Below are 11426 nucleotides of genomic sequence, written 5' to 3'. Positions count from 1 at the left end.
TAATATATGTAACATAGGTTGGGTATATTATAGTCACTGTTGGTAAATATTAAATGTAAAAAAAACTACTTGCACTACATACTGATGGCATAAAATATTGTGGGATGTGATTAGAAATGTAACCGCTTTACAATGAAGATTTGGTAAATTCTCGCAATAGGACTGGTGGAGTTGAACTAGAAGCAAGGAATTCAAGCTAGACTATACAGGTCGGTTTTTCTAGGCAAAATATTGTCAGTAAGGCAAACTCCTGAGTCGACCAAGCTGACCCAGTTATACTGGAAGCGTGACATTAAAAATATATTTTGTCCCTGTTAAGTACTGGCATTAATCACTTGAATCACTCAATCACTCCCCGAACTAAACATTGGTGTGAAACCCACTGCTGACTGGAGGAAATACCAGACTCCTAGCACAATAAAGTGATTTTTCTCCAGTAAATCGGCTCTGCAAATGCATGTGGACCGCTTCAACTGAGCTCTATAGAAGAAACCAAAAAAAAAAATAAGATGAAACATATTTTGATGTTAAAATGTAAACAAGATTGCAGAAGCAGGATGGATTGCTCCAGACAGATCCTCCATAGAGGTGGAAGTACGAGTGTAAATAGCTTTCTCCAGACACAAACCCGGTGGCCGATGGGAGATTCTGGGATTTGGTTCTGTGGAGGATGGGTCAGTCAGTGGCCGTCTCTCATTTTATGTGCTTTGATTAACCAAAATAAGTGAAAAATGTAGCATCCTTGGACACTAGGCATGAACAATTCCATGTGACCTCCACTGAATGACACTAATATAAAATGACCCTATTTCTAAATTTCTTTGGTGTTTTTTTTGGATACAGTTTTGGTGCACTTCAGGCAGTCAGAGTAGCCCACATATTAATGCAAATGTCATTCTGAGTTTTTGTGTAAATATATAAACCAGCACTGGCTGAACTTGGTAAAAGCATTTCTGAGAGGCGTGCTTATTATTGCTCAGGTGGTAAGTCACTGTATTCTCCGGTAAGTAGGGTGTCCAACAGAGAGCCAGGATGAGTGATGTCACAGCAGAGAGCCAGGATGAGTGATGTCACAGCAGAGAGCCAGGATGAGTGATGTCACAGCGGAGAGCCAGGATGAGTGATGTCACAGCGGAGAGCCAGAATGAGTGATGTCACAGGGGACGCCTATCACATCTTCTTCTCTCTGCTTCGGACAAGTATAGGTGCTGAAGTCCTGGCTGCTCAGGCCTGTGACCAACTGAGGAATTCGCCAGAGCTCTTTGTGGGGGGGGGGGGGGGGGGGGTTGGGGGGATCTTTGGCGTGTCTGAAAGCTGCGGTTTTCGCTCCAGAGGGTCCCAGGTCACCATATGGCGTGGGTGTTGAAGCCGAGCGAGAACATGGGCGGGAGGCTGCGAAGACGACGACTGGCATTGCTGCCCCGTCTGGGGGGGGGGGGGCGGGCGGTTGCCAGAACCTGGGAGCGAGCAAGGGGGTGTCCAGGAGGCCCAGGCTGATCCCCAGGAGGGAGTCCAGAGGTCCTGGAGGCGTCCTTCCTCTATGTCTGAGCCCGGCCATGGATCCCCGTCAGGTCCTTCCGTATAATTTCGTTAACTGAGGAACAGAAAGGAGCAGTTTAAAAAAAAAAAAAAGCACACTGTCACACCAAAGACGCACATGGTCGCGGACTCATGTGCTGGATGAAACTGCCCTTCCCTTCCTGTGTTACATGTACAGACTTTTTTTCATTTAACAACTGCTGTGGCTTAGTGGTGTATTTACTGGCCGAACCCCAGCACTGCACTGGTCAGTAAGAACCCCACACCCCCAAACCCCTTGCCCCACTCCAATGTCCTCCCCCAAACCCAAGCAGGCTCAACCTTTGTCTGGGAAAGGGCTGGGTCAGCCAGCTTATTTCCAGTACAAGCCTGGATGGCAGAAGGTGAGACTTTGTGGCAACTGAGGGGCTGATTAAGAAGAACTTTAGCACGCTGCTTCTGTCTTATAGACAGATATAAGGGAAATGCGAGATATTTGCTTCAGTACTGGCTACAGGTGTTAATAGATGGACGGGCGCTGCAATTCCCTCGGGTGCCTCCAGGGGGTGGCGAAGAGACCCAGCTCCGCTTGCCCGCCCTTTCAGATTTTCAGCGTCACCTTTCATTGCCTCGCACTTCCTGTTGTTTCGCAGAGAGGGAGTGACAGCAGGGTATAAATGGAAACTTTTACAGCCTCGCTGTTCTAAAAATAGACCCAGGGCACATGTGAAGTTTTTCTGACATCTGATAGGTGGGTGGTAGCACATTCTGGGACCTTTACCCAAATAACAAAACGAGTAGGCCGACGTCAGTTAAGTTTATCAGATAACGGTCACGCCATCTCATAACGGGACATCTGCGGCCGCAGGAGGTAGACTGACGACGAGCAGTCCACGGCCGTCGGGGACCCGTGAACTGGGTGCTGTCACATGAAAAGCCCTTCGTGCGCTGCATCTGACGTCAGGGTCCTCGTTCAGCATGTTAATTTACAAACGGCTTCTCTGAAGAGACTTAAGAAAGCAGCAAAGCCGACGTTTGGCACCTGCCTGGCTTCCATTTCACAGTAAACCTGTTCAGGCGTATTTCACTGACTTTCAGAAAAAATAAATAAATTAGGCAGAGATGTAACTCGCTTCCTGCATTTGACGCAGATACCGTCACCACTGGGAAAAAGCTACATTCAACAAGCAGGAGAAAATTGACTATTTAATTACTTAATTTGACAGGTGTGATGGGTGGGTCAAGAGCAGACTTTTTTTGTTTTTTTGTTAAGAATTCTGGTGCGTAATTCAGCTAATGGATCCATAAATGCAGTTTCTTTCTCTAACTTTTTTTACACACACACACATATATATATACATATATATATACATACACTCACCTAAAGGATTATTAGGAACACCATACTAATACGGTGTTTGACCCCCTTTCGCCTTTAGAACTGCCTTAATTCGACGTGGCATTGATTCAACAAGGTACTGAAAGCATTCTTTAGAAATGTTGGCCCATATTGATAGGATAGCATCTTGCAGTTGATGGAGATTTGTGGGATGCACATCCAGGGCACGAAGCTCCCGTTCCACCACATCCCAAAGATGCTCTATTGGGTTGAGATCTGGTGACTGTGGGGGCCATTTTAGTACAGTGAACTCATTGTCATGTTCAAGAAACCAATTTGAAATGATTCGAGCTTTGTGACATGGTGCATTATCCTGCTGGAAGTAGCCATCAGAGGATGGGTACATGGTGGTCATAAAGGGATGGACATGGTCAGAAACAATAGCTCAGGTAGGCCGTGGCATTTAAACGATGCCCAATTGGCACTAAGGGGCCTAAAGTGTGCCAAGAAAACATCCCCCACACCATTACACCACCACCACCAGTCTGCACAGTGGTAACAAGGCATGATGGATCCATGTTCTAATTCTGTTTATGCCAAATTCTGACTCTACCATTTGAATGTCTCAACAGAAATCGAGACTCATCAGACCAGGCAACATTTTTCCAGTCTTCAACTGTCCAATTTTGGTGAGCTCGTGCAAATTGTAGCCTCTTTTTCCTATTTAAAGTGGAGATGAGTGGTACCCGGTGGGGTCTTCTGCTGTTGTAGCCCATCCGCCTCAAGGTTGTGCGTGTTGTGGCTTCACAAATGCTTTGCTGCATACCTCAGTTGTAACGAGTGGTTATTTCAGTCAAAGTTGCTCTTCTATCAGCTTGAATCAGTCGGCCCATTCTCCTCTGACCTCTAGCATCAACAAGGCATTTTCGCCCACAGGACTGCCGCATACTGGATGTTTTTCCCTTTGCACACCATTCTTTGTAAACCCTAGAAATGGTTGTGCGTGAAAATCCCAGTAACTGAGCAGATTGTGAAATACTCAGATCGGCCCGTCTGGCACCAACAACCATGCCACGCTCAAAATTGCTTAAATCACCTTTCTTTCCCATTCTGACATTTAGTTTGGAGTTCAGGAGATTGTCTTGACCAGGACCACACCCCTAAATGCATTGAAGCAACTGCCATGTGATTGGTTGATTAGATAATTGCATTAATGAGAAATTGAACAGGTGTTCCTAATAATCCTTTAGGTGAGTGTATATATATACATACATACATATATATAGGCCTATATATATCTATGTATATATATATCCAGTTTTTTATATTACACACACAAACACACACACTACTAAGTTCCGTTTGGACAGTCTGGGCTTTAAGATGACATCGCATTTGTGGGGATGTCCTCTTTGTTAGGATTGGGTAGATAATCGATTTTATAAATAAAATATTTTTTCCCAAATTCCAATTTTTCCCCCCCCAATAACATTCATGCCACGTTTCCGTGCGGGCGAACGGGGAAGCAAGCAAATTGAGCCGAGAGGGCGGGTAGAATCAGGGGTTTATTCGCAGGGAAGCAGACAGCATGATAGACAACGGCTGACATCACCAATGACAGATCTAGGGAAACTCACGCAGACGCGGACTAAATACACAAGACAGGTTGAACCGAACAAGCAACAGGTGATTACAATCGGGGTAGGACACGTAGGTAATGAGGGGCGTGGCACACACGAGGATCGTACAAGCCGGGCGTGACAATTCAATTGAAGAATGTGTGTGTAAACAGTTCTCATTCTCATTAAAAAGTTTTAATTGTGTCTTGAGTAGTTTCTGCATTTGTATCAACACACAAAGCATGATAAAAGGGGCTTTTACTGTACGTGCTATGTCATATAAAGCAAATACTGCGTTTGTCCACTTTTTGATGATTGTGACTTTTTGCTAAAGATGACATATGTCCATTTTCCTTTGTCTACTGATAGAGCTTGGCTGATTGTAAAGATGATTTATGAAATCTCACGATGATCATTTGTTTTAGCTAGCTAACATAACTGTTCATTTTGAAAATAAAGCAAGATTAGTTTGTACCTTGTTGGCATTGACATATTTCCCACAACAATCTATTGTTCATTTACAACACTAAACCGTTCACTGATAACTGAAAGATAGGATTTTGGGAGATAGGTGTTTTTATATCGGACAGCGATAATATGCTGGTTTTCAAATGCTTTTGACAAAAGAAACCCACCTCTTTGTAGTCAGCCTAGCCTACAAACACACACACACACACACACACACACACACATGTAGCCACTAGAGCTCGAAAATGGCTGTCGATCTACTCGCAGCTGCCAGCCACCAGTCTTGGTTACGGACACATTATTTTTCATGTCGTGTGTTTATGGTTTTATTGGGGAAACCAGACACGGATGCAGTACCACCCAATTTAACACGCCGCCCCTTGCTGGCCTGTGCTGGTTCAGAGAGTGACCTGCCTGGACCAGCCCGCCTAACGGAATAAGGTCGGTATGGTTCGCAAGACCCAGCATGACCTGTACACTGTATCGCTTCCGACACAGGCGGACGGACTGCAGCATAACAATAGAAGAACGCTAGGAATGTTGAATATGTCACCTTTCCAGAAACGCCACATCCTTCAGCCAGTTTCCTGGCCAGCGAAGCTGAGTTATCAGCAGCGGCCCTGTGACTGGATGCTACCATGGCACCACATGTGGGCATATGGACTGTTCCTCTCCACTACAGGTGGGCATATGGACTGTTCCTCTCCACTACATGTGGGCATATGGACTGTTCCACCACACTACATGTGGGCATACGGACTGTTCCTCTCCACTACATGTGGGCATATGGACTGTTCCTCTCCACTACATGCGGGCATATGGACTGTTCCACCACACTACATGTGGGCATACGGACTGTTCCTCTCCACTACATGTGGGCATATGGACTGTTCCACCACACTACATGTGGGCATATGGACTGTTCCTCTCCACTACATGTGGGCATATGGACTGTTCCACCACACTACATGTGAGCATATGGACTGTTCCACCACACTACATGTGGGCATATGGACTGTTCCTCTCCACTACATGTGGGCATATGGACTGTTCCACCACACTACATGTGAGCATATGGACTGTTCCACCACACTACATGTGGGCATATGGACTGTTCCTCTCCACTACATGTGGGCATATGGACTGTTCCACCACACTACATGTGGGCATATGGACTGTTCCTCTCCACTACATGTGGGCATACAGACTGTTCCTCCCCACTACATGTGGACATATGGACTGTTCCACCACACTACATGTGGGCATATGGACTGTTCCTCTCCACTACATGACAGCATACGGACTGTTCCACCACACTACATGTGGGCATATGGACTGTTCCTCTCCACTACATGACGGCATACGGACTGTTCCACCACACTACATGTGGGCATATGGACTGTTCCTCTCCACTACATGACGGCATACGGACTGTTCCACCACACTACATGTGGGCATATGGACTGTTCCTCTCCACTACATGACGGCATACGGACTGTTCCACCACACTACATGTGGGCATATGGACTGTTCCTCTCCACTACATGACGGCATACGGACTGTTCCACCACACTACATGTGGGCATATGGACTGTTCCTCTCCACTACATGACGGCATACGGACTGTTCCACCACACTACATGATAACAATTTCACAAGATGCTGCACTGATTTATAATACATTGTTCTACTAAACCATGTTTCCTGTTTTTAGTCAGATTTAAGGAAGTCTAAAGCTCCCTTTTAAATACATATGGTTCTTAGTCTCAGTTAAGACACTGCCTCAATGAAGAATAATCCCTTTTCTTCACTCATTTTAAAGTTGTTTAGAAGACCCATCCTGAAACCCTTAAAGAGAAAAATTACAAGCGCTGGAACAGTGCCACTCTGTTCTAAACAAACATGTTTGAAGTTACAACCTTATTAAAAATCGAAAAACAGGCCATATTTCACAAACAATGAATCACTCTTCAGCACTGAGAGACCCAAAGCAAACATGACATTTGAATGGTTTCCTTTGTTTTTGACCAGAGGGGCTGCTCTCCTTCCTGACCTCGCGTCAGTTTCGTTGGTCTGCTGTCAGGCAGAGATCTCTATTTGGCTGGCTTCTCAGAACGCCTGTTTAAAAGTCTGACCTACATAGCATGACGAGGGGAAACGGGCACGGGCACTTGTGCTGAAAACAGATGCCCACGCTTTCACCAAAACTCCCGGCAAACATGGGGATGGTGACCGGGGCGGTGTGCGTAACACGGACCTGCGCAGGGCGGACAGCAGCATCTGGCACGAACTCGAACCAGGTTGAAATGCTTCTATGCAGATGACTCACGGTGACTGATGGCAACTGAACATCACAGCACATATCCTGACCTCTTTATGCAGGGTTACACTTTCGTAATGCTAACCTTCTTCCATATTTTTGGGTGGTTTCTAAATTTTCTAAGCGCCAGCTGCTGAAACATGCGGAAGGGAGCAGAAGTCCGCATTACGACTGAACCATCCACCCACCTCATATGTTATGTAGCGTCATAAACGAGGCTCAGTGTGGATTTCTGTCATTAGCTTAGCCTTTCGCACTTGATTAGCAGCAGATGTGTGAGCAATGCAGCGCTGGGGCCCGGAACACAGGCCAGCAGAGCGCTGGACGTTAGACCTGCACAAGCAGCGCGAGATATCTCACAAAGCTGATGATGAGAGAATATGGCTGCCGGGGATTTAGTGTAGACTTTTCAGGGATCATGACCGGCAAGACATTAAAAAGAAGATAACGAGACTGACAAATAGCACTTTGCCGGCCCTGCAGTGCCAAGTTAATGAGTACACCACTGCGTTGGGCGGCCCTGGGAGGGTCTACAGAAGCCACACTACCTCACACTTTTAAGGCAGTCTGTCTCAGTCCGTACTGCCGCCGTGGCGCCCCCTGCTGTTGGCGATTACGGCAGCTCAAGCCCGGGCACCTCACTGTGAGATCTAATCGTTGACGGCTTGTGCTGCGGGCGTCTGGGCGCGGAGGCGGCGCCGGCCCAGTGGGTTACCCGGCACGTTTCACACGACGATCCCCAAGGTCCGTAGAGACGCCCCTGAAACCCGACACTGCTCCAGAAGGCGCCGGTGACCCGAGACTAACGCGGACGCAGGGCTGCTCGCCCGGCTGCTGCTCCGTGCTTTATCTCGCCTGCTCTCTTGCCACACGGAATAATCTCACCCTCCGTCCGGGCCCCCTGGGCTGCTTCGAATGCCGCCAAAGCACGAACGGCCCAGCCCAGAATGAGGCCCGTCTGACTCTATCTCAACATTTTGCTGACCCTGTCCCGCCAACTTTGATCGATGCGCAGAATCACAGCCAGCCGCCTTCGAACTGAGCAAGACGGGGCCGCCGCGTAGGTTACTGGATGATGACATTTTTGTCAAGCTTCTAACATGCAGGCTTGAAACCGCGACTGGCAGGAGCAACATTGATCCTAGTGGAAGTGTCGCTGTGACCGTGTTACTCCTGCTGCTAATAATACGTAGCCTGAACCAAAATAGAAACACAACAGCACCGAATCATGAAATTGCCCACTTCTTGAGTGTGCCTTTTTTCTTTGGGGAGGGCCACTTGTTTCTCTGAATTAACTTATAGAGAACCAAAGAAAGGGAATTTCCCTATTAAAGGTCTTTATGAGATTTCCAGGAGCAAATAAAATAAAATAAAATAAAATAAGAAACAATCAGCCTGCTACCAAACCATGAAAATAGGAAAGACGTGGTAATGCAGCCCAGGCCCACCGGGTATGAGCCGGAGGATCAAAGCCACCGTGGGGGTCGCCCCGGTAACGCAGCATCAGTCCATTTGCTAACAGCAACAGTGTTGCTGTTTACAGAGGGAAACCCGATTAGAGTATCTAAGAGAATTCCCGATTAAGCCCACGGTTAAATTTTTTCCACCGTCCCCCCCCCCCCCAACAAACACACGCCCCTCTTCCTGCCACCCCCACCCCAAACCCAATCTATAGGAGATCAGACACGGCTGTAGGACGCAGCTGCAAATAGCAGGGATTTCTCCTGCCAGATTGGCAATAACCTCCATGGTGACACACGCACACACCAAAAAAAATTTCTCTGGCGGGTTCCCCCCATAGAATTGAGGGGCGTGAGGCCAAGTGGGGAACCCCAGCCAAGTGCAATAAACAAGGAGGCTTTCCCCGGCTGGCCGTTCCTCTGTTTGACGATGGTTTCCATAGATCTTGTTCCTGCCCTCATAACAGTTCTGACACATGCAAACGCACATGAAAAGCTGCTGTTTTCAGTAGACAAGGAGGTCTACAGTCGCTCGTTAGGGCAAGGAACCGGCCCCCCCAGGGCTCCATCCCAAGATGGATAATGACGCTGGGATCGTGTGGCTGCACCTGGCCCATGATGACCCCCCCCCCCCCCCCACCCCGGGGATAAGCAGTGTCACCGAAGCGAGAGCGCAGGGATTTCAGGCAGTGCCCCGACATCACTAAAGGCCATCACTTGGTGACAAGTGGTGCTAGGGTGGGGGGGGGGGACAAGGAAGTGGACTGAGATCACCTGGCATGGATAAACGAATAGAGCCTGCTGTGACATTTGAGTTGGATAACCGAACTGGAATGTATGAATATTTCAGACGTGGCAGACTTTCCGTGAGGTTTACACCACGGAGGGCGAAGGCCGGCCGCGCGCACCGTCCTGGCACGATGCAGCCTGTTTAGCGTGTTTGCTCAGTCGTCACAGAGAAAGGGGGTAGGGGACTGAGTTTCCTGCTATTGTCCCGGGGCTGTGCTGTCAGCCAAGGGAGCGAGTCCGTCACGGGATAAATCAGTGTTTTGTTGTGTGAATGTCAATCGTTATTCCATAATCAGTTATTGTTGGAGCTTCTCTCGTAAACAAAACCCACTAATATGTTCGTTTACATCCATAGCAACCGGGCCGCTGCCTGACATTAACCTAGGTGGAGCCCCAAAGACAGATCTCTGCTTTCTGGGGAGGGGGGTAATCAAACGGGCCATGTCACCTTTGTGACACCGGCCGCCCCCCTCAATGCCCGCGAAAATCTTGACGCGTTTTCTGCAGAAATGCACCATCAGAAACACTGGCTGTTACAGGTAATTTGGTGCATGCAAGCCTGAGGTGTCCTTTACTGAAAACGCAAGTCTGTGCTCTGAAAAGTCAGCAGTCAGGTTAAACCGAGGGAAGCAGAGAGGCATCCTGCAAGCAAGAGGGCGTCTGGGATAAAAAAAAAAGAGAAAGAAAATGAAACTGCTCTCGGTTTCAGGTCTCAGATACTGCAGGGTGGCATCAGGTGCAGAGTTAGGGGCAGATTTTCATTAGCTGAGGCACCTTGTCCTGAAATGAGAGGCAACACAGGTTCTGCTTTAGGCTTCTGCAGCGATGACTGGGCCACTGATCGGTCCAGCCAGAGCCGCGACTCTCCCTCACTGTAGGCTCATGCAGTGTCCTTAGTGCCAAAATGCTGAGTAGCTATTTTTGCATGAACTGTTAAATGCAAAAAAATTGTAAAAAAAATAAAATAAAATCCTGCATAGTCGGGAGTAATTTCCTTTCTGGTCTCTCCCCCCCCCCAGAGCCATGCTATATTATTTTAAGAAAATGTTTCATAGCTGTGGTTCGGCACAAAAAATATATATTACTATTATTATTTGAGCGGTATTGCCCAGTCAGAACTGAAACTCAAACTGAAACACTGTGCCCCGGTTTGTCATGTGGATCTCCAGCTCTAGCACCGGTGCTGCCAACCGCGATCCGCACTTTAATGCATTTCTGAGTTTATGAATTCATAGCCCAGACCCCCAGGCCGAGTGGAGCCCTGTGCTGAAATCACTGCAATTACTCCCTCCCTGACTGGCCACATCTATCAGCTAATCTCACATTCAATACTTTTACTTCTCTGAAATTAGCTTCTAATATTCATGACTATGTGGTGAGGATTGACCAGCTGGAGTCAACAATACTTCACTGTGCAATTGTGAGCGTGTGCATGTTGCCTGCGATGGTTTGGCGCCGCATTCTATGCCCCGTGCTGCCCAGGAATAGGACCACCAGGACCAGGACCACCCTCCCTGACCCCTTACTGGACAAGCGCCTGGAAGATGGATGGAACGGACTGAATCGCTGGTGCACGCCAGGGAGAAGGCCATCAGGAAGATCAAGCCTACAAGAGTGAACCAATTGAAGTCTAACCATGGCTGGCTTCCTAAAAATGTTTGGCAAGTCGCATATTTAACATTCATGTCATCAGCAGCATGACAGATTACGAGGTTGTTGAAAGAAGGGGTGGCTTTGCGGATTAAAGAACAAAGTACAACCTAAACTTGTCCATCTTGTTCCAAACCTTTTCATGCCTCGATTTTATATTACTATTAAGGGGAGGTAAAAATGGTTAATTGAGCCTTTTGCTGCTGAATAATAGTAATTCATCTAATAATTCATCTGAGTACAGCATCCAGCGGTCCTTATCT

General features: G+C 47.5%; 1 protein-coding gene across 2 annotated transcripts in view; it reads right to left on the bottom strand.

Annotated features, from left to right (window-relative positions):
- Positions 1 to 1274: 1274 nt before the first annotated feature.
- Positions 1275 to 11426, bottom strand: part of nfatc2a (nuclear factor of activated T cells 2a) — a 33794-nt gene continuing 23642 nt past the window's right edge. For both annotated transcript variants that reach the window (XM_023835227.2, XM_023835226.2), the window contains exon 10: positions 1275 to 1594. In XM_023835227.2, the coding sequence (XP_023690995.2) occupies positions 1539 to 1594 (56 nt within the window). In that variant the 3' untranslated portion in view covers positions 1275 to 1538. The remainder of the gene's footprint in view (positions 1595 to 11426) is intronic.

This window comes from Paramormyrops kingsleyae, chromosome 6 (assembly GCF_048594095.1).
Source record: "Paramormyrops kingsleyae isolate MSU_618 chromosome 6, PKINGS_0.4, whole genome shotgun sequence".
Lineage (NCBI taxonomy): Eukaryota > Metazoa > Chordata > Actinopteri > Osteoglossiformes > Mormyridae > Paramormyrops > Paramormyrops kingsleyae.
The sequence above is the reverse complement of the archived record's forward strand: the minus strand, read 5'-3'. Positions and strand labels throughout refer to the sequence as shown.